This window comes from Hippocampus guttulatus, chromosome 14 (assembly GCF_054856545.1).
Source record: "Hippocampus guttulatus isolate MCC_2025c chromosome 14, RoL_Hgut_1.0, whole genome shotgun sequence".
NCBI lineage: Eukaryota > Metazoa > Chordata > Actinopteri > Syngnathiformes > Syngnathidae > Hippocampus > Hippocampus guttulatus.
Window position 1 is genome coordinate 8182105 of NC_141274.1, and position 23257 is coordinate 8205361.

General features: G+C 51.5%; 2 protein-coding genes across 8 annotated transcripts; one reads left to right on the forward strand and one right to left on the reverse strand.

The window, feature by feature from the left end:
- Positions 1-101: 101 nt before the first annotated feature.
- LOC147194826 (tissue factor-like) lies at positions 102-7212 on the reverse strand. Its single transcript, XM_086128431.1, has 7 exons — positions 6940-7212; positions 4592-4703; positions 3926-4015; positions 1426-1529; positions 1041-1219; positions 496-661; positions 102-425 (listed from the first exon to the last, which is right to left on the reverse strand). Exons 1-7 carry the CDS (start codon positions 7004-7006, stop codon positions 289-291), a joined length of 855 nt encoding a protein of 284 aa, XP_085984557.1. The 5' UTR covers positions 7007-7212; the 3' UTR covers positions 102-288.
- On the forward strand, positions 1840-22585 carry fam110b (family with sequence similarity 110 member B). Of its 7 annotated transcripts, XM_086128425.1 has the most exons (6): positions 1840-1955; positions 5028-5204; positions 16353-16452; positions 16559-17187; positions 17284-17672; positions 18427-22585. In XM_086128425.1, exons 4-6 carry the CDS (start codon positions 17065-17067, stop codon positions 19343-19345), a joined length of 1431 nt encoding a protein of 476 aa, XP_085984551.1. In that variant the 5' UTR covers positions 1840-1955; positions 5028-5204; positions 16353-16452; positions 16559-17064; the 3' UTR covers positions 19346-22585. The 7 variants fall into 7 exon arrangements, with proteins under 7 accessions (XP_085984551.1, XP_085984549.1, XP_085984554.1 ...); XM_086128423.1 differs by lacking the exons at positions 1840-1955; positions 5028-5204 and adding an exon at positions 12637-12841; XM_086128428.1 differs by lacking the exons at positions 1840-1955; positions 5028-5204 and adding an exon at positions 12637-12841 and having other exon boundaries at positions 16563-17187.
- The last annotated feature ends 672 nt before the right edge of the window (positions 22586-23257 follow it).

Consider the following 23257-nt stretch of genomic DNA (forward strand, 5'->3'; position numbering starts at 1 on the left):
CGAGGCTGTAGTCGACTTTCGACGTCGTCCCAAAGCTCATCCAGGTCTGTCTCCGCGTCCAGGTTTTGAGAAATCACACCCCAAAATATGGACTACACGGTGTTTAATACACCCCCCCCCCAAATTCCCTCCGCATACGATCCGTTTCAGTCTCTTTTGGGAATTCTCTTTTCTGTACAAAAAATTGAGCTTTGTTGCTCAATCCACTAAAAAACGGGCATTGATGAAAATATCAAACAAATTTACACGGTGGTTAAATTTGGCGCGCATTGCCCAGCGACGAAGCAATCACACCGCTGACGATGACTGATACATGCGGGAGCTTCTTGCTCTGCGTCTGCAGCATACAACCGTCACGGCGACGATGACGACGAGGACGATCGCCAGGATGAAAAGGCCGCCGACCAAGGCTCCGAGACTCAGATCTTGAGGCGAAAAGGAAGCTCGTTGTAAGACCACGGAGAGCCGCAGCGAAGACGAGCCGACGCGGCGTACCTTGAAAGACGTTCTTGTGCCCGGGAGTGCACTGCTGGATGCTCCAGGCTCCTTGCTGGTACGCTTTGGCTCTCGACGGGATGAAAGCGGCCACCATGAAGCAGTAACTCTGACCTCCATCCAACCCAGATACTTCTCCTCTATTGGACGCAAATATGATGTCTCTCTGGAGCCCAAGATTGGAAGGGGAAAGACGTGTATTGGAGGGGGGAAAAAAAAAGTCATCAGCATCATTTCATTCAGGCACTCTCGCTAACAAAGCGCCTACAAAGTCACATGAAAACTACTTTGATCCCAACAACAGCTTATTTCAATTCAAACCACCACCGTGAGGCCGACCGGCGTGCTCGCCGGTCGACCGCAGTCCCAACTTGGATTTTTTATTTTTGGGGGGTGGGGGTCAGTTAGTTTAAATTCTGAAGAGATTTCATTTGACTTTAGCAAGATTGTGCTCGAAAGGGTTTGGGGTTGACCAAAGTCAGCCGAGCCGTCGTTGCCTTTCGTGGCTTTTGCCTTCGAGGTCGTGGGCGTTTGACGCGATTTACCTTTCCCGTATTTCCGGACTTGTAATAGCTGATCTTGTACTGGAGGTCACTCTTGAAAATGTCTCTGATGCTGAGTTGCTTTCCATATTTATGGAAACTGGTGAGGGGATCTTGGATGGTCACGCTCACTTTGCCGTCTTCCACCACTTCCACGGTGAAATTTGCAGCACTAATCTCACCTAAAAATGTTAAATAATACAAGAAGAGATGAATTTAAATTGAGGATGGGATTTTGAATAGGTGGCTTTTGAGATGGGATTTGAATGCGGGAAGAAAATCAGTATTACGGATGTTTCAGAGTTTGAGGCCGAAGGCTCTGCACCCCATCGTGCCGAGACGGGCAGAGGGTACGCAAATGTGAAGAAGATCAGACAAACAGACTTACTCTGTCCATAGGGGTTGAAGGGCGGCGAGTAAGTGTGAGGTAAGTCTTCCACCTCATAGTGGGTCATCTCGTCAGGTTCTGTTTGGATGTCAGCAATAAATGTCCTGTCAAAGTAGCACAGTCGCATGAACTCCTCGTACACGCGCACAACAAGTGCACATTTTGCACTGTGATTACCAGTGATCTTTGGGTGACTGTTTTTGTTCTTATTTTCTTTTGGTTTGATTGACAGACACTACAATGCAGGCAGGCCAATTCAGCTCAGATTTTCTTTCATTTCGCCGTTTGATGGACTGTTAAGTATTGCCACCTCAGGATTTGTGTCAAACGGAAATTCCCTGACCCGGAATAAAAAAAAACTACGTATTAAAATTTCGATGACGATGTTACATTGATAACAACGGCAGTTCCGGAACCCGGAAGCCACACGGAAGCCGCAGTCACGCCAACTCAAGCAAGTCCCGCTGCACACGACAGAATAACTCTGTCCGCGCCGCTATTTACTCTCATTGGATCGAAAACTGCAACATGTAAGTGACTTTATCGGCTTGAGTTTTACCGGAATCGCGAACGATTTTCTATTTCATGCATTTATATTTACGTCCCGTGGATCGTGGCACCCAGACGATCCTGACCGCGGAAGAGAAGGTGGAATACATCCAATTAGCTGCTCAGAATAAATTGCTTGTGGCTCGACGGACAGTCGAATAAACGCTAAACGGAGGTTTCCTGGAACGCTTGACCTATTATCGTGCTAAAAAACTTCCGCTCTAACCGGACCGCTAATTCGAGAGGAGGCGAGTTCCGTCGCGCTAACTCTGGGCGTCGAAGACTTCGAGGCGTCCGGTGGTTGCGTTCAAAAGTTTGCTTGCGCGACATCAGCTGAGCAACGCCGTCCTGTGCGCCGATCGAGAAGAGGTCAAGTTAGAGACAGTGAGTGGTTGGAAAGAAAAGCCAACAGGTCTGTTAACTAGTCTCATTTTGGAGCAAATCATTTTCATTTTGTGACTCTTGTGATATTGTGTTTTGCTCATATACCTGTACTGTATGCTGCAGTTTTTGTGTTCTGGATTTTGTTTCATTTCACCCCCTTTTAATTGGACTCAATTGAATTTTTCACCCCATCATAATGGTTAGTCGGTATTTCTTTTTTGCAACATCATCCATTTCTGTGATTAAAAATGTGCCGGAATGAGCTCGTCAGACCCCAAGCACAATTGCCAAAGTCATTTGGGGTCCGGGGGCGAGGGGATTTCGCATCCTTTTATTTTCCTTCCACTGCTGCGTCATCCGTCATCCATTGTCCTTGCCGAATCACGACTGCGAAAATATCACGATCGACCTTTCGGTGGCTCACTTCTGACAGTGGTGGTGGGGGGTGTGAGTGACTTCCGCGCAGTCCCCCCTCGGCTCTTTTATCAAGTGCCCAAAGTGCATCGCGCTACGCCGACGCCGGAGGGCGCTATAGCCCTGTCAGAAATCTGTCTGGACCCGCCCAGCTCCGCCAGCAAGCGATTCGTTCATTCGTCCATCCATCTATTTAAGTTTTTTATAAATTCACAAGCAGCCGTTCCCTCCCGGTACTATTCTTGTTCCTGTTTGTGAGGCCAGAGGGGGATGGGGGGGGCGGTCAGAGTCTTTCAATAAGATAAGATAACCTTTATTTGTCCCACACTGGGGAAATTTGACCCACACGTTAGGCTAGCGTCAGTATACCTGTATTTTCGAAATTGTAGGGGGGGGGGGGGGGGTGTTCGTGAGCCAGACTTTTAAAATTGCACTCCAAACGAATACATTGAGGATTCTTTGGTCAGGCTTCATGCATGTGCAAAGGTTGACGATTTTCATGCATGCCAAACCCCTCCGAAGACGCGTCGTTTTCTTGTTGCCCCGGCAACAGCGCTCCACGACAACCCACCACACCACAGGGGCTTAAACACTCTGTCGGGCAAATATGAGCTCAATGCGGTTCACGCGGTAGGAGGAAAAAAAAAGCAAAGAATAAAACGTGTTGCCTTCGGGCCCGGTAGATGGCGCTACCGCCAAAATAAGCTTGAAGACGTCTTCCGGCCTGGACCGTTACCAAATCTGTGCCATTTTGAGAAGCTAGCTTCATATGCTTCAAATTACAGCAGCTTTAATTGGCGGATTGCGCAAGTTTTGCCATCAGCAGAGTCGGGCCCAGCGGAGTCACCAAACAAGTAGAAACGCTCACGGCATTGTTATATGTTTTGCATCATGATGGAATAAGTGAGTCCGAGAACCTTAAAGAGGAACCCAACCCCATGACTATATGTTTTAAGCACGCCCACTGGTCTAAAACACGGTTAGCCGATGATGAATGATTGCCTTTGAGCAATCCGACGTGAGCAGCAAAATGCCGCCGCTTTAATCCATCTCGTGGGGCGGCCATTTTGCCAAACACGTTGACATAAAGCTCGCGTAATCTTGAACGTTTCCTGCAATTGTCACGGAGAGTTGTGTTTCGGGAGGGACGTACCTGCGCAGGGGTTCAAGTTCTTTGGACAGATCACACTCAGTCTCGGCTATTTGGATGCAGTTGGGACTTCGCATCCAGTCGCTGTCGTCCCTGAGATTCACATCACATACGCGCACGTTACTCTCCGACGCATCGTCTGTTTTCTTTCATCTTCCTGCAAGTGGCTGTTACACACCGCACTGACATGGAAGAAGGCATGCGGTCAATATTTGGCACGTCGGAGCGCTATAAAAAGCAGTTAAAAAATAAAAATGTCGGGTGTTGTAGGTCACACGCAAACGGTGGTGCCGGCATGGTCAATTCTTCCCTTTACGGGCTCGGGTCGGCGAGAGGCGGCGTATCCGCTAGTTACCAGCCACTTGGCGGGAACGTACGGTCGCCACCCGTGGGGCTCAGCCCGAAAAGCAAACGTGGCTCCGGTAGATGGCGCTACCGCCAAAATGAGCTTGAAGACGTCTTCATCTCTGCTGCGGTCCTCTTGATGGCGCTTGGACTCGCTCGGCCGGGAGCGGGAGCTGACGCTTTGATACTGATGCGGGCGATGACAGCGAGTCGCGGAAGGATGCGATTTGGAAACCCCGCCCCCCGATCTGAACGCCAGTGGCGCTTAGGGACGGCATTTGGGCCCGTCTGTGCGTCTTCATCTGTCCGTGTGTGCCGACTCACCAAGAGTACCCGACGGTGAAGGTGTAGTTGGATGGCGTCGCGGACCACAGGAGGAGAGTTTTGAAATCCAGAGAGAGCCATCGCACGTTCTCCGCCTTGGGCGCGTCGCCATCTGTGACATGACGAGATGCGCGTGTTGGCCAAAGGTTGTTGGCGCGTTCCCCATTCAAGAAAGAGATCACAAAAAACGGTCACGGAAACCACGTGAAACCGACAACGTGATCGTGTGCGGGTGCCTTCGTTGTCATTTTTAGACCGTCGCGATGAGGCTCGAAAAAGCTTCTCAGTGAGAAAACGAATGATGTGACTCAAACAACAAAACAACATCTGAAGGCTACGACGATGATGATGATGATGTTGATCAAAAGTTATTTGAAAAGGGCGAATGACAGTGTGGAAGCTCGATGCACTCATCTATTTCTCCGCTTTCGAAAAGGTCGCCGACCCCCGGTCTACGCTTGACACCATCGACGGGGGAGAGACACGGCGGCCCTTTTGCTCCGCTCGGTCAGTGACGTCAAGAAATGCTCCACCCGGGAAATGGATGGTGAACTGGATCGCTTTGAAGAGAGCCGCCCAATTCTGCTCATTGCGGCAACAGAGCGACGCTCAGGTTTGGCTGATTTCTTTTTTCTCGTCGCTGTTTTTTTTTTGTTTTTTTTTAATCCCGTTTCAATTGTCTTCACTTGTCCTTTTTCCCCGTTCGCGCTTCTCAAAGCCCTTGCCGGGCCCGGGTGTTGCAAACGGACGACAAACACGATGATGCTCGCGCGGGATGCTCGTTTTCGCTTGGGTTGCATCGCTCCCGAAATAAATCAATAATCCCCAAAAAGGTATTCACGCACGTGCCGACCGGTTTCTACGTCAGCGCAGCGGGAATGACCGCATGCCGTGACTTGATTCGGGGCCAAATTACAGCGTCAAAATCAAAAGATGTGGCAAGTTGCTTGCTCGATGAGTCATTTGTACATTGACATTGCGCAATGTGTGTGGAGGAGATTCCAACAGAGAATCATCATTCGTGATTCATTCGCTCGCTCACTCTTGTCGCCAGTCGTTTCGAAGCTGATCCCTGTTTTGATGACAGCGAAACACGCAATGCTCTACCTGGCCGTCTTTGGGTGCATTGTTTTGGGGTTTCTTTGTATTCTGCATTTTGGAGCTCATCCTGTTCAGAGTCACAAGGTGAAAGTGATCCGTGCCCATTTCGGAGGAGCGGAAGGGAGATCTTCGGGCTGCACCCGCAAACTGCACTTGGGAAAGTAAAACGGCAATACGGCCCGCGCCGAGTTCTGCGAGCTGCGGTCAAGGAGACATAAAAAGGGCAAAAGAAAGTTCCACTCGCTCGTCTCCCAGTTCCTACAAGTCTATCAAAGAAAAGAAGTGGGAGAGTCATCTGAAAAGACTCCGGCGTGGGCGGCATTGTCACGGCAATGCCCGGCCGTTGCCGTTTATCATGCCCCCCCCCCCTCCCCGTGTCTTTCTTTGACATTCATTCGTCAGCCACGTTTTGCAAGCGTTTCACAATATTCGGACAAGGCAATGTCGTCATCGGTGGGGCCTCATCGCGAAAGCGCCGCACTTCTCTTGGAACGCCCGCCGCGTCGTCCCACTCACTCTTTCCCGTCAGCGGCCCGTAAATGAAGTCACGCTTTTGGAATGGAGCAGATGTGAAGCAAAGGGAAGTAAACATCTCGCCGAGCCACGAATCGCACGGACGAGCCTTTCGCTCCGTTCGACAAGCCAGAGTCAAACGTCGCGAGCCCGTTTTTTGGCCAAAGTTGCACAGAAAAGAATCCCAACTAGATTCTGTCAATTCCAAGGGACAAACCGTTGTCATCACATACGCAAGAGAAGGTCGAACAGTTGCCGTTACGTTTCACGACCCCAATTATCCTTCGTACCGAGCGTGTGTGTGTGTGTGTATGTGTGTATATATATATATATATATATATATATATATGTGTGTGTGTGTATATATGTATATATGAGGTTTCAGGTGATCAGTCAGTTTCAATGTTGTCACGCATCAGATGCTCGGGTGACCCGGGTTGACCCGGCGCGCGTTCATCAGGCGCCGCTTCTTCAAAGTGGCGCACGCCAAAGAGACACCATTGACTCTCGAGTCACCAAAGTACGCACTTCCAAGCGAGTGAAGTTCAAGTTTATCTCGGCGACTTTGACGCGCGAGCAAGCCTCGGCTTTCGGCGCGTCACTTCGCGCAAACAAACGCTCACTTGTGCGGCGCAGATTCCAGAAAGGAATGCGAATCGGAGTTGCGTGAGAGACCGAGGTCGGCCGCGAAAACAAAGCCCGGGTATAGCGCTGCGGCGCGCGGCTTTCTTTACCTGCTGCCGTCATCATCCAAGCGGACAAGTAGACTCCGAGACAAAGAACCTTTCTCAAGGGGGACATATTGCAACAGCACGTAAATTCCTTTCCCCTTGCAGCCGTGACGTCGCTAAACACGGGAAGAGGAGCGAGCTTCCACCCCCCCCTCCTGAGTTTGAGGCTGCAGTGTCTTCACAGGAGTGAGGGATGGGAATCTGGCGGAACCGATTTGGGTTCCGCCCCCTGGGTTGCGCCGACTGATCCCTCCCACACGGCCGGCGGCCCGCGCGGCGTTCCCACGGCACGCATGCCCCACTGCCCCGCAACGCAACAAGCGACTTGCACTCGGGACCAGAAGCGCGCCTTGGTTGCCATGGCGGCAAGGGGGGGCCGTTGTTCCAAAGGGGCCGGCCTGCACTCGGCCAGAGAAACTCTCCGGTTCTCGCCGCGACGGCGAGAGCGCGTCGCTGTCCGCACGGACGCCGCCGGGCCCCCGCAAAGTGCCAAAACATCTGCGCGCTCGTCGTCGGCGGGCACAGAACAAATCGTTCTGACTGTGACTTTTGCCGCAGAGAAAGTGGACAATCTGTTTTCCCTGCCAGTTCGTCTCTTCTCCCGCCAGAGATTTTCCTTCGGGTGGTTTTGGAATCCTTTCCTCGTTTCGAAACGCCTCGGGGAAGCCCTCCGCAGAACGACGGGATGACGGCGAAAGCTCTCACCACCGCTCGCTTGTTTTTGGAGTTCATTTCCATGGCCGAATCTGACATTGGGCCCGTTTTTTTTTTCTTTGTTTTCAAAAGCCTTTTCATCAACGCAATGCCTCGGACGGCGCTGCAAAATTTAGTAGCGGCCGGCCAGCCCGAAGACCGCGTCAATGAATGTCGTTTGCTTCGATCAATGAAGGCGTTGGTTTCGAGCAGGCCCGCCCAAGAGCCGCTTTTCGAGCAACCGACTTCCCGACGTCCGATTCGAATCTCGGATAGACGATTCCATGGGTTTCCAAACATCCGAGAGCAAAACGTAGTGAACCTCTTAGTGACCCAAAACCACGAAATTTCGTGATGCCCCACGAAAGAAAGCTGCGCACGCTTCTTCTTCTTTTTTGAATTTGCAGGTGCTGAAACCTCAGCGACGTTTCACACGTTCTGCTCGCCGCGGAACAACCGCTGGTTGGCGATGCGGCAATCGGAACGGGGCGTCCTGCCGCTTCCCGGCTTTTCTCCACATCCGGATGTCGTAAGATGCGGGCTCCCAAAGCGTGCTTTTCGGGAGCCCCTCCATCAGCGTTTTGCTGTGTAATAACTCCGAGTGCCTGTCAGTATCCCCCCCCCCCCCCACACACACACTTGCCCCAAGAGCGGAAAGAAGCCGAGGAATGCACAAACCCGACACGCACACGTTTGAACTGCCGGAGGAATTTATTCTGATTATTATTATTTTTCTCCTCACATTCTTCCTGTGGAAGACTCGCTTTGAGTTGAACGGTGAACATCTGGGACCCATTTGGAGAGTCAGTCAGTCACTGAGAGAGTGAGAGAGAGAGTGAGTGTGGGAACATGAGGGAGGGGGCTGTGCCGTGTCCGAATTTTGGGAAATCTTGCGAGCGGGCAAGAACAAAGCAGGCGACAGGCGCGCTTGCTCAAGTGAAACGATCTGATGCAAATACTCGCATTCCAGCGGTGCACTTTCGCAAAGAGGCGTGCCGAGTTAGCGGGCGCGCGGCCAAATGCAACGTTTTGACACCTTCAACCGCTGCTGGAAGCAAATATTCTTGGGCCGAGCTCCTAGCTTTCCTTTCGCCGCTTGCTCTTCAGGTAATATTGCTGCCCGAAAATCTGAGCAGCAGGCAGAGTCTCATCCTGGCAAGGAGTAATCTGCCGAGGGATGGGGGGCATGGGGGGGGGGGGCTAATTCGGTCATCTCAAGATTCCGAAGAACCCAGGATGTCACCACACTTTCTTTTTCCGGCGGAGGCAACATGTGGCTTGACGGCGCATAAGGTCACGAGTTCTACACTGTATGTACACGCAGATGCATAAGCACTCTTGCATTCTCACCCCCCCCCCCCCCCCCCCACATCCACTCGGGGTCAAGTAAGTCCGCAAGAAATTTGAGGGTGGGAAAAAAATGCTCAAGAAATCAACCAGGCAACCGCAGCAACTATTCTTCATTCTGAGCGTGACGCTGAGACGGCGCCAAGGCCTGACCGAATAATACAAACGCATACAAAAGACACAAACAAACATTGAGTTTGTCGATCATAAAAGGGTGCGTGCGCTATTTCCCAGCGTTCTCCTCACTTCATCCAGTGGTTTGAAAAGGAACATTTGTAAATTTGGAACTGAGAAGAATTGAGTGAAAGCTTCCCATTGACACGATATCAAATTGGATATCATCCAACCTCTTAAGTTTCTGGAAAACTTGAACTTTGGAGTTCATCCACTACAAAAAAACAAAAACGAGGCAATTAGAGGGTAAAAACAAAAACCAAGCCAAAACTCTCTGAACGACCTCAATCACTGGCATGGAGCCTAGTTTTGAACCTGAGCTTCAAAGTAGCTATGCTTGATTCTTGAATTCAGACGTCATTGAGTCCTCTTTTCCTTCAACCAATTTGTGGGGGGCAAAGACAATGACCGTGTCTTGAAAGCGAGCGAGAAAAGCTGCGGGGGCGTCCAGAGGCGTTGCACAAGGGCTCCGGGGGAGCCACCCGGCCCGCTTGCGTGGCCGCCCCGGGGGCCGGTGGAACGTTTGCAACCCTGGCTACTCATTGAAAGCTGTCCCACCGTACTCTCTGTTAATTCATCCAAGGCACACGATGAAATGACATTCAAGTGTTGTTCGTGCATTTGTAAAGCTGGAGGAAGGAAAACAAACCATGCCTTCAGTGCTCCGGTGCTAACCTGATCGAAATCTTATGAAAGCCAAGCTCATCGAAAACATATGCCTCCTTCCAATTTCCAACAGCACGCATCAGTTCTGCTATGCGTGCGGGTACACACACACACACGCACACACACATTCTCCATTCTTGTTCGGCGTATCACTGACAAAGGCATGTGAGCGGGCCTGCATTCTATGATGGACTTGATTGTTGTTTTTTGCGACACCAAAAAAAGATGGAGGCTGGGGGGTTTTCCAATTTGAAATACATTTTGCATTTGTGTAGTGGTGTTTGAATTGGTGTCTTGAAAACATTGAAAGGCATCGGCTAAATGTTCAACGTGTAACCACAAATCACGCCGGTACAGTGAATTGTGGTTCAAAGTCAACTTCTTTGTTTTTCGGCTTTGGGCGAGTGTCCGAATGCGAAATGAGACTCGTGTCGAGCCAGGTTATTGCCCTCCAGTGGCCATCTGGGGAACTGCAACCCTGCGTCCTGGAAAAAAGACTCAATCCCCGCGTTTGTTTCGTTGCAACAAAATTCTTGCCTGATTCTTTTGATGTAATTTCAAGAAAACCGAAACAGATCCACCATTTCGGTACACAAATACAGGAGATATGTGTTGCCTTTTTTCTTATTAAGCACAAACAAACATGTATACAGTATGTCCACCGATTTCTGATCGTATTTAGGTGAATATGCTAAATTATTTTGTCAAGACTTTCTGTAGATTTTTTTTGGAGCGGCGGTCAAAATAATTATGATTTTTTTTTATGAAAAAAAAATGCATTTTGAGAGGCTTTAGCACCCCCACAATGGGCCTAACAATGCCATTGGATGGGACATTGGGATTTTTTAATGATGCTCCAAATACATCCAACAAATCTCACGACACTGCGATATCTATGCTCAGTTTTTCAAAGCGTCACAATCTGCTTCCGGTCCGTGCCTACTCTAAAGAGGGCGACCATTCCCCATCAGATCAAGTCGCTATGTGGTGGAAAACCCTTCGGGGCTGCAAATTATTTTCACCGTTCCCACGAGCATGTCGACCTATCGGGTTGCACGTCACGCATGCAAAGAACCACCGCCGCTTGCGTGCAGTCCGACGGTCACGTTGAGGAGACTTCCACTTGTGACCGACATGCAGCAGAAAAACGAGACTCAAATGCATCCATCTACGGTATATTTATTCCCAAAGATTGCATTCAGGCGCCTGGTCGAAAGAGCTGACGGGAATACATCAATAGTCTGGATGGATCCATTTTAGCATCTATGATGATGAAGGAGAAGGGGGGGGGGGGGAAGCCATCCACATAGCCTGGTTTCTTCCTGTTGCTAGGTAACAGTGAAAGGCTTGGCACGCATAGCAGAGCTTCTGAAGCTGTGGATGGCCCCGGCGTGCGCGTGTGTGCGTGTGTCATGAGAGAGAAACAGCACTGTCTTTCAGCAAGCACAAACTTAGCGATCCTTAGCTACCCCCCCCCCCCTTGATTCTTTCTCTCCAGCTGTGGAAGTCAGAGCAGTGTCGGTGATATTTGGGGTGGTCTTTGATATTCTTGAGGTACTACCAATTAAATGTGTCTGGCGAAACGGATTCCAGACTGGAAGCTTGAAGGAAGACCTCTGTGAGAGGGAGAATCCATCTCATATTTGTCTGGAAGAGTGTTGTAGCAACCGGGTCAGGATGTAGCCCGCCTCCTGCCCGACGGCCGGGACGGGTTCTGGCACGACCGCGACCCTTCTGAGGGAAAAGCGGTTCATAGAATGGATGGAGTGAGATATCATTTCCTGTGTTTCTCTTCCTTGAGTCATGAGGGTATTTTGTCCCAATTCCAACTCGAATTTTTAAAGCTCATGAAAATAGGTGTGAGGACACATCTTCGCTTCTATGTGTACGTTTCTTACAAGTCCAAATCTTTCGCTGAACGTGCCCCGCAGATTGTGTTGGCATTTGTGTCGATTTTGACGGCGAGTGGTTGGCGTCGAAAGCGCTCAAAGATGGCCGACCTCACATCATGCATGGCGTCTTGACATCAACATCATCTTCACTTTGAAATAACCTCACCAGCAATATCTGGGGTCATGGAAACCCCAGCGGCTGGAAGCGTTCATTTCAGAAGAGGCGTGATTTTTTTTCCTGGCGTCACGTCTCCTCTTCGCCGATTGGTTCAATTCACTGTCTGGTCAGGTTTGCCCCGCCTCAGAACCGAGCTGGATTAGACTGGGACCAGACTCAATCGCTGCCGGTACTGCGATGAGTCTGCATTTCTAGGCTGCCGCTCACGAACTGGAAGAAATTCTGATCGCTTCTCAGTTTCGAGATACTTTTGTAGTACCGTTACTAATGATAATTAATAAAACTACAAAACTAACCTGAGTAAATGTAAATGTTACCTTAATGCGTTACTTGCTAAACCCTACCGCTGCTCCCCGGGATGCAAAATAAATACCATCCAAATTATACAAAATCATCATGCATACAAACAGAGAGTTGGATTGCTTTTAACAATATGTGTCAAAGCATTTACATAATACAGGGGGATTGTAGAAATGCATCCTTTCTTCCGGCAAGCTCTCCGTTTTTTGTTGTTGTTGTTGTTTTTTGCTGTGATTTGTCTCACCAAGACTGCTACTTACACACCGGATCGTTGCCGAACCAAGCTCTCAATAGTGACTTTCAAAACAAAGGCACGTTTGGCGCCTTCGCCTCAGCCTCAATGCGAAATGCGTTCCTGATACGCGGCCCTTTCTGAACGCCTGCTTCAAATTTCATGACTTTTGGAAAATAATACATTCGTGTCGTTGAAGTAACTCGTTGTCGGTCCGCTTTCAGACCGGCTATCAAATAACCGTGGCGGAGCATGCTCGCTTTTATTGTGAAAACCGTGAGCGGACATACTCGTGTTCACGCTAAGTGACGCGACCTCGTTGCTGCCGGCTGCGAACAGGATGCTGTCAGGCCGAAAGGACGCAACGACCGAGCTGATGGCGAGCCGAGCCGCATCCTTTGTTTTCCCGGACCCAACATCAAGGTAGGACCCTCCGACGAACGCCGTCGGCCTACCGCCTTGTGACAGAAAGCGCTTCGCGCGCGGCACGCGGGACTTCTTGCAATTGCTGCGATGTCGGAAGACAGCCATTGTTCTCCGAACTGTCGTGCAGGCGACCGCTCGTTCACGTTCGCTCGTTACGGTGGAGTTTGATCGCGGCGAAGAGAAATAGCCCAAGTGGTGAGCGCGCGAGCTTTTCGCATGCGGATGAAAGGTGTGCGCGTGCGTCGGCGCGGCGACGCGGCTTGCTTCCAGGCACGGGGGAGGGGGGTACTGTGATGGCGGTGGGGGGGTCGGCGTCGCTTTGCTGCAACACAGGCGCGTGCGCGCGCAGGTATACTTTGTGTTTACGGCCTATTGGCCGCCGCCTAACGGCCGCTCGATAGTCACCCGACACGGGTCCGACTGAGCTTCCGGTTTCCGTTCTGCGAGCTCAACATCAACGCGGGAGCGCTCGCTTCTTGGATCGGACGAGGTGGCGCGGTCGGTCAACCCCCCCCCCCCCCCCTCAAGGGCCGTATAAAGAGCCCTATTTTGATTTTGCAAAGTGGTGGTGAGAAAAAAAAAGAGGGACATCGTCATGACACTGACAGCTACAAAATGGGACTCCCTCACCTCCAGAACTGTGTCGGGAAATACATTTTGTCCATAAAGGTCTTGAACAGAATCGGTGACAAAGGGGCAGTCTTGGCGGAATCCGATCATCGATGAAACAAATTTGACCAAATTCTGACATCGGTCGCACGGGGACCGAACTTTGGTCAGCCACCCTCCCGATGCACGCCCCCGCAGGACTCCCCGAGGGACACGATCAAACGCAAAGCACATGCGGACCGGTCGGGCCAACTCCCATGGACTGCACAGTTGTCGAGCTGGTCCACTGTTCCGAATCCTCCTGAATCTGAGACTCGACTTCCCGATGGAACCTCCTCTACGGCACCCCTGAACTTAGCGGGGAGGCCGAGGCGTCGTGGGAACCCCCCCGCATGCCTCCGCTTGCACTGAAAGTGGTTTGGTGCGGGCGTGTTCTTCATTTCAGGGTGCAAATGTTGCCATGTCGCCGATGGTGGAGCTTTCCAGCGGGGCCCCGGCGCAAAGCCCGCTCACAATGCAGCGCTTCTTCTGTCGCCATTCATGATGGACTAACGCTGGATTGTTTAGTGCGGGCCAACACACGCTCGGGCCTTTTCCTGCCTCCGATCGGACTTTCGCTGGTTGGCCTGAGGTTGATCTGCTGAAAAGGTTTTGCAGCTCGTTCTAAATGAGTAACACCCGTATCCGCACTCAAAGCTAGAGCACACATCTGAACTGGGAATGAACGATGAATCGCATTTGCAATGTAGTCGCGATTTGATTTCTCATCACCAAGGCTGCGATTTGACTGGTATTGAGAGCGGAGACGGGACGTTCGCAGCAAACAAAGCTGCAACGCTAGCTTGCGCTAGCGTGCGCCAGCTTGCGCTAGCTTGCACTGAGCTTTCTGTCTCATAAGACAATTGACCGTACTTTTCGCATGGGAAAAATTGATGAGGCCTCCTCCATTTTCTTCCTTTTATTTTTCTGCCTTTGCCTCTTTGCCGCTTTCCTGATCTAACTGACGGTTGGGAGGTTTAGCTGATTTGCGTCAATTGTGGACCCGCGAAGGCTCGAGAGACTCTCGTGATTGAAGGCTGTAACGATAAGCTTGACGTAGCTCTGCCAGAATCGCATTTCTCGATTCCCCCTTAATCACAAAAAGAGTCTCTTCGGGCTTTCCGTGCCCATCATGGACAAATCTTCACGATCGTCATCCCCTGACCGTAGCCCCTAAACCAGGAGGGCAGGGAAAAACTCCCAAACCAACCCCGTCTGGGCGAAATCACGAGAAATCCCCGACCAGGCCACAACATTTGACACGTCGCCTCCTATTGGATGGGCAGCAAAGTCTGCTCACGGCACACACTACTGTCCCAATCGAACGCTTTTCATTTTAGGCGATCCTGCCACCTCACGCACACACAAACAGAACGCACCCGCGGCACAACATGAATGAGTTTGTCGACATGGCATCGTTGTTTATTTCAGGCTGACCCAGGTGGGCCCAGCGTGTCCCTCGTTGGCAACGGCCAATCGGCATCAAGAACTTGCGCTCCACGCCGCAGCCAAATACAGAAACGACAGAGCCACGTGCACGCACGGCGTGGTGATTGGTGAAAGGAAAACAAGACGCCACACACGCGTCATTGAGATCTGTTTGAGTTTGAAATGGTTTTTCTGTGTTTGCCTGTCGCTCGCAACTCGGATCGGACTATGGTCGGCCGGAAAGAGTGAAGGTGGCAGGGCCTCATTCAAACCGCGTTTACGAACTCGGCATGAGACGGGATTTTTAATCAGGGATCGAGATTCTCAATGGTACAAAAAAAGAAATAAAAAATCAAATCGAATGCATGAGTCGCCCACACTCGCTTGGCAGCTCACGATCCGCACCGTGAGCACGAGCTCATCCTCGGGCTTTGTTGAATACGCTGTACGTTGACAGCGATGTTAGATAATAGATTATTACGTAAAGCAGATTTCCTCAGTAGCATCTGTTCCTGATGGTCTGGTCCATACTTGAGTCAAACAGCTGCGGCTCGGATTTAGGCGCAAGTTGTTGTTGGGCTTTATATTGTGAAGCTTGGATGCTAGGAGGTTACGGGTGTCACTCTCGCATTAAAAGCAGCTTGCAAAACCACACAATTAGGTGCGTTTGTGACAGGAAAGGCCCGTTCCTAATACCGATTCCGAATACTGTCAACAATTCCCTGCCAGTCGTTTTTTTCCCAATCGGGAGAGCCGCTGCCTGCCAATTTGGATCATTTTCAAGGCTGACAGGAAATGGAGTTCTCTAGCTGTAGAACCTACTAAGTGAAAGCTTGAACCCGCGTCTTTCACCAGGAACCCCCCCCCCCCCCAAAAAACAAAAAAAAACCAAAAACCTTTGACCATTCTTTAGTAATCAGCAGCTGAAGATGGGGTCGTTTCTTGCAAATACTTGTTTCAAGGAAAAGACAGGACACCGCTGGAAGGGGGGGGGCTTGTTTCAGTTGTCGTTATGACCGAGTATTATTCACGTGGCGTTGGTTTCGCATCACTAAGTGGCTGTCTTGCTTAGCCGAAAGCCTGTAAGAAGATTAGAAGGAATCGGCCGGCGAGTTTGACTTCGACGGCAGTCGGAGGTGACGTGGCCGCTCGTTCTTTTCACTTTTTCACAAGACGCACGGCACTCCGCTGCTTCTTGCCGTCTTTGCCGTCCGAGGCAACACGGATGAGAAGCGGCCGCGCCGACGTTGATCGCGTCACGCGGTGGCGACGTTTCGGTTGGTGCCGGAAGCAGACTCTGGGCGGGATGCTTCACCATCTGGTACTTTCAGGACTTTCCCTCGGACTGTGAACTGTACCGCCGCCGTACTTGTGACATCTTCGTCTTTTGTCGCTGAGCGATTGTCAATGTTTGTGTTTTTGACTGCTGCAGTCGCTTCTGAGGAGGAGAAAGAGGCACACGACCAAGTGTGGAAAACCCAAGCGGTCGTCTCAATCCTCAATCCAAGCTGCGATGCTCTGAAACGTCACAGGTATAGCTCTGCTAACGACACGTTGGCTTTTTTACTTGATGTCCTTCCGAACATGATGGCTGACCCGGCCGGCTGTCTCTTTTGTCGCTTTTTTGCTCTGTTTCAGACAGTGAGGAGCGCTGAAGCGAGGGTGTTGACTGACGGGGGGGTTCGTTTTGCGTGACTCCCCGTCTTCTGGTATTCCTTCAACTCTGTCCGCATACTCCTGCGCCCGACCGCGCACAAACGCACACGCGCGCCCGCGCGCGCGCACGGCATTGCTCGTCTCTTCCGTTGGGCCTTGGAGCTTATCCTCGCTTGAATGGATCGGTCGCCGGCGACTCGCGCCGCCATCGACCGGTAGAGAGCAGTCAACGTACCGCTTGGAGTGTCGCGCCGAAGTCTAAAAGCAAAGATTCCTCTTTGGGCAAAAAAAGCACTTGAGAAAAGATTTGTCCGCGGTCGGGTCGGAGTCTCGCGGCTCCTCGAGGCGTCGGTGAGGGGAGGGGCCTTGCCGGCTCTCTTTTCCACTTAGTGTCTTCATGTTTTGGGAGTGCTTCAGTGCCCCCGCCCTCTGTCAGTCCCCCCGCTCCCGCCGCCACCACGGCCGGCCACCCCAGCCGCTTCGTTGCCATGCCAACAGAGACCCTGTCTCCAGCTCTGCCAGATAGCAAAGCCGCTGGCACCGCAACACCTTTCGGCTCCACCGTCCCCCTCCGAATCCTGAACAAAGGCCCGGACTACTTCCGGAGACAGGTACTGCTTCTTCACTCGGTGCGGCGCTCACTCAAACTTGACTGAAATCACAACCTGACGGTTGCTCGCCGTTGACGTGGCGCGTATCGGTTTCAGGTTGAACCCAACCCGAAGCGGCTCAGCGCCGTCGAGAGACTCGAAGCCGACAAAGCAAAGTATGTGAAGAGCCAAGAGGTGATCAACGCAAAACAGGAACCAATCAAACCCCCCGTTCTGGCCAAGCCCGCGACCGTTCACAGCCTTCAATCCAAGAGGACCTCCGGCGGAGTCCCTTTCAAAGCCTCCAATAACAACGCCAAGTCGGACACCTGCGCGCCGAGTAGCGCCGGCAGCAAACGGGAGAATTTAAACCTGGAGATCCTCAAAAATCTCCTCAACTCGTCGTCGTCTTCGGGCACGGGCTCCGAAGGACTCGGGGGCGGAGCCAAGAGTGCTGCCTGGATGAGGTCATCTGGGGGACTGACCAGGAGTTGGACGCCTTCCAGGTAAAAAGGGTAATCGGCGCTACTCTTTTGGCTTGTCGGTTTTCCTGGCTCACATTGAATCGGAGGTGGCGCCGTTTCTGCGCCCCCCAACACCGGGGGCTCTTGGTCCCCCCTCAGAAGGCAATGTTGACCAAAGGATTGTTCATTCGGAGATTCAAGTCAAAACGTGTACTCCTGCCATCTTTGTCTCAAATATATATAAATATGAATATAATATATATTATAATAATATTATATATATATATATATATATATATATATAATATAAAATAAAAGTAGAAATAGCGGTGACCTATTTTCAATGACACGAAAATTCCCTTTGGCGGCTTTTGATGTCCGGCTTTCGGCTTGAACTTGATGCAACTCTTTGTAGCCAATCGATTGCATTGGATCGATTGGAAGTGTGACGCCTATCGGTAGCCGCCGGGTGAGCTTGAGAATGTCGTCGTCTTTCCCGCTCTTCCACCGAATGCGCCCAAACGGTTTCAGGATGCTGCGACCCGTCAAGGGAGTTCATCCGCCGAGAACCGAAAGTAGGAACTCCCGCAAAACCAACAAGAGCCGAAAGTGTCAGACGATAATCCATCACGGTTTTGCGAAGCGCGGATGTGCGAATGCGCCCGGTCCAAAGCCCAACGGCGTCGGATTCGGCCGCATTCTTTTGACATCTAACCCTTCCGTTTCCCCGCCAAAACGTGGTCCTCCCTTGTCTTTTTCACTCGCGCGTGTGTGTCCATTTGTTTCCCGGTCCTAGGACGCCGTTGACCTACCGGTCCACGATGGCCCTGAACGAGCCCCCGCAAGAGTCGGCCCCGAGTCCGAGCACCTCCCATTCCCTGCGCTCCTTTCCCCATTCCTTGAAGGTACCTCCGGGCAGTAGCGGCGGACGGTGCAGTCCGCAGCCGGTGGCCAACCTCAATCTCAGCAGAGTGCCGGATGAAAGAGGAGGAGGAGGCCGAGGGGGCCTGGCGGAACGTTCGCGCTCTCCGCTCCCGCCGCTGCTGACCTCGCACTCCTCCTCGGACCTCCTGCGGCTGTGCAACGGCAAGCCGCTCCGGACGGCTCGATCCGGCAGCTCCTCGGCCCCGCCGCTCCCGCCCAAACCCAACCCCGCTTTCCTGCCGCCGCCCGCCCTCTCGCTGTCGCTGCCGCCCCCTCGGCCCAGCCTCTCGCCGTCACCCGGCAGCAAGGCGAGCCCTCAGCCGCCGGCGCGCGAGATTGGCGGCGCCGCCGTCGCCAATCCGTCGACGGATCCCGGCCCGGAGGCGGAGCCGACTTGGTCCGTCGCGCGCCGCTCCTCTCTGCACAGGTCAAAGTCAGACCTGTCGGACAGGTACGCCCGAGCCGGAGCCGACGTGGAGCGTTTTTTTAACTATTGCGGCCTCGACCCAGAGGAGCTGGAGGCGGTCGGCCCCGAGAACTTTGCTCGGGCCAATTCGGACATCGTGAGCCTCAACTTCAGATCGGCCTCCATGATTTCCTCGGACTGCGACCGGTCCCGGCGCTCCTCCAACGACGGCCTGTCGGACGGCGACGAGGGAGAAGACGAGGAGGACGAGGCCGGCCAGCGAGTCCCTTACGGCATCTCCGCCGTGGAGCGCAACGCGAGAGTCATTAAATGGCTGTACAGCATCAAACAGGCGAGAGAGACGCAAAAGGTGTCGCACGTCTAGGTTCGCCGACTGCCTCTCATCTCCCGATTGAGACGGACCAAGGCAAAGGCTGTTGGGAAAGCCAAGCCAAATTACAGAATGGCCCCAAACCCCCCAAACACGCCCAATATTGAGTTTGGCGGGACACGGATGAACATGAAGCGGCTCGTCGGGAAATCCTTGTGGACGCTGACGGAAAATGCCTCCGGTCGCACCCGATCAAAAGATCGGCTTTCGATTCCCGTCTCGTTCGGTGAAATGAAATCCACGTGGCCTTTGCGCGCGAGCGACGCTCTTGCCGCCTCAGCTGTTCAAATAGGTTCAAGTGACGTGCATGAAAGAGACACGGTGGGGGAACCGTCACGGCTACTTGAGAGATTTGACATTCACGCCAAAGGTGCCGCATTTCCTCAAACGCTCGTCATTGATGCTCGAAGGCCTCTCTTTTTTTTCCTCCCTCTGAGAAAACGACGACAACCCAACGTGGCTGTCGTTCCGAGTGACGGGACGTGCCATAGCCGTCCTGCGAAAGACGCGTGTCCGCTTTTGCCCATTTCAAAGGGATGACGGCAACGAGGACAGTGGCAATTTTAACCTTGCGATGTTGGCTTGGGCTGGTTTGGCGCGGAATACCCGAATTTGGGGTACTGTTTCCATCGCGGACGTGTAGACGACGGCGTATTAGCTTCGCGGAGAGTCGCGCATCATACGTCGTCGGATCACGCTGAATTCTATGAATATCGTCCGGCCCTCTTTTCCTTGCAATCCGACCTGTTTGTCGCCCGCCCATTCTGCCGTGTTCCAAATGAGCTTTTGTCAGTGCTTAAAACGGAGCGGCGGCGTTGAAAAGAAATCACCAAATACAACACGCACTCGCACGCGATACTGTACATGTCTGCATAGTTTGACACTGCTTTCGTCTGTTCTGGCAGGTACCGTATTGGCCCGAATATAAAACGGTGTTTTTTGCATTGAAATAAGACTGAAAAAGTGGGGGTCGTTTTATATTCGGGGTCTAGACATTATACCCATTCACGACGCTAGAGGGCGCCAGATATCATTGAAGCGAATGCTGAACTAGACTCCCCAGGCCAAAGTGAACCCCTGCCACGAAGAATAAAATAAAAATAGCGGTAGCACGAAGAAAATAAAATAGCGGTAAGAAGGAAAAGAGAAGAAAATAATAGAAAAGATGACAGAAAATGGAGAAACGTAGCGACAATCTGGAGAAAAGTGGATCGAAGATTGGCCACGTTAACCGGCAGCTGAGGAGAAGTTATGTAATTTCTATTTCAAAAACCAGAAGCCATTCATTTACAAATGTGATTGCACTTTAGATTTGAATAAGGCAAAATAACATGCTTTTTCTCTCAAATTTATTGTTGAAATCATTTTTTTCAGATGTACTGTAATTATTTTCTGGATAAACATTAATTTGGTGTTCAAAAAGTCCGTTTTCAAACTTGAGTCTTGAAAAAGAGGGGGTGGTCTTATGTTCAGGGCCGTCTTATATTCGGGCCAATACGGTATGTTGATCCAAACGGAAGGTGAGGAAAGAAGCGGTCGCACTAACCGCGTCGCACTTTTGAGAGTCAGGAAAGAAAAGACTCGCGCTCAGAAAGGGATCGTGTCTGAGGAAATGCGCCACTAAATGTGTTGCGGTTCTACATGAGCGGTTGTCGATGCCATTTTTGGCCACGGGATCCCTCGAGTAGAGGCAGAACCATCTCGAGCGTCGCCCTTTGCGCATCCGGATAAAAAATTGTTCCCGGGTGAAACTTTGTGTTGCACCGTCAACGGGTCACTGAAGTGAAAAGGGACAGCGGGGGCAGCGGGCGACCACATTGACGTGTTTTGAGATGAAGAAGAAACATCGGCCGAACGGCCTTTGTCCGCGTGGCCGATTTGTGGGTTGTGGAATATTTGAGCTGGTGTTGAGATCGCTAGATGTCAGGAGACGGCTGTCGTTGGTTCACCCAGACGAAATGGTCGATGTCGGGGGGAAGGAAGACAAACGCAAAGGTGACAAGATTGAAAGATTGTGGCGCGCACGCACAGTTGGAGCAACGCTGGGCTCCTCGATTGAGAACCAGCATTTCCTTTTCTTGAGCACATGTCGGACTAGAGAAGGACACGTCGGCAGTCACGTGCACGCCATCGTCTTCATTCTTTCACCGTCTTTGAAATGCTTGTGACTTTGAAGAGATCAGTGCCGCGCCTATCTCGGACCTCTGCGGGCGCTCAAACTCGAGCTTCGGCCGGCGACCTCGGCTTGCTTGCCGAATGTCGCCGTCACCGAGGTCTCACCGGGAGAAAATGAATGGCCATGCACGCGCGTGTCATTCACGGACCTGAAGCTAAAGCAATACTCGTGATCGGCCATGTTCAGAATGCAGTAGGAAGGTTCCGGTCTCCGACCGTTAAGGCGTTTGCCCTTGGCTTTTGCTTGCGACGTCGTTGCGTCATGTCCAACAACGCGCTACCTTCCAGACGTGTTTGTTGCTTCGGGTTCAGTCTGGTGTCTCTGATTTCAGCCCTCCGTCTCCCATTTCGTCCGGCGTCGATGGGGAGTCCCTTTAATTGTATCCGCTTGAGCAGTATCGATGCCCGGCCCCCCTCGTTTGTCGGAGAGGTTCTCTTGAGGGGAGGCTCTCTCAGGGTGCCCCACTTTGGAAACCCGTTGTTAAGTGTCACTATTTAAGCGCTGCTGAGAACCTTCGGGTCTGCATGACTCTCGAACGTGAAGGGAAGCTGGTACGAGACTTGGCGAGTATCCATCCGAGCACGTGTTACGGTATGTGGCACTTCCAATACACTTGTCCTGTCATTCTCGTCTTTCCGGTGGAGTCCCTGTCAGCGTGAAGAAAGCGCTCGTGTTTTTGTTGCGGCGTCCTCATACTTTGCTGTCAGTTCTGACCACAAGATTAGATTTGGATTTGCAAAGTTCTTCTGTGGTACTTTGTTTTTTTCTTTGTATGTGTCAACGATGTCAGAAAAGAATGTGGGGCGGAAATCGGTGTGCGGGGTTCTCGTCTTTTGCTTCTGTTCGTATCAAGGTTTGCATTTGGGGAAACGGTTCCAAGCCGCATTGTTTTGGTAACCTGCCCCCAGTACCAAACTCTCAAATCCGACCTCGGCAAAGAGCTTCGTGTCGGCTGCGTTTTGCCTCGGAAACGCTCACTTTGACTTGAGGGGAGAATAAAAGCGTTCGACGTTTAGGCTCTTTTTTGCATCATTGCAATAAATGGCTTTTTTTCTTGACCTTGTCGTCAAACTCTTGATCCGTCATGTATCTTTGTGCTTGCCTGGCCTTCCACCTGCCACCCCACGTTCGAGAAACGTCCATGCTGGGTTGATCAAAGACTCTCAGTTGCCAATAGGTCTGAATGTCACTCATTGTTTGTCGATACGTGCCCTGTAACTGACTGCCGACCAGTCCTTCGTTGCCCTGCCCAATGTCAGATGATGGCGACGGTGCCACGTGCACTGCTTCAATGTTAGAGAATCCCAAAGACTGAATCATTTTTAGCCTTAGCAATGCTGCAACCACCAAGTATGATACTCTCAATGCACACACATTTGTTGACAAACCACTCATTTGGAAGGCTTCATTGACTCATTGCAGTCACTCGCCGCATATTGTGCACAGCGGGCTTCATTCATGCCTGTCGTCCCAAATCCATATTTCAAATTGGTCTTACCCCTTGTAAACCATGTAAACCAGTAATCCAAGATTTGACCAAAAAAAGTCCCCATCACACCATATCAAACTGCTGAGCCTCTCCCTCAGGCTTATAGACAAAACAAATACACATCCATAAAATATTAGACTCAAAACAAATTTTGGAGATTTGTGTTGGGATGGCAAAGTGAAGCGTTACTTGTTGTTGCTACTGCATATATTTATGTTATGTTACAGAAGGACCTAACATT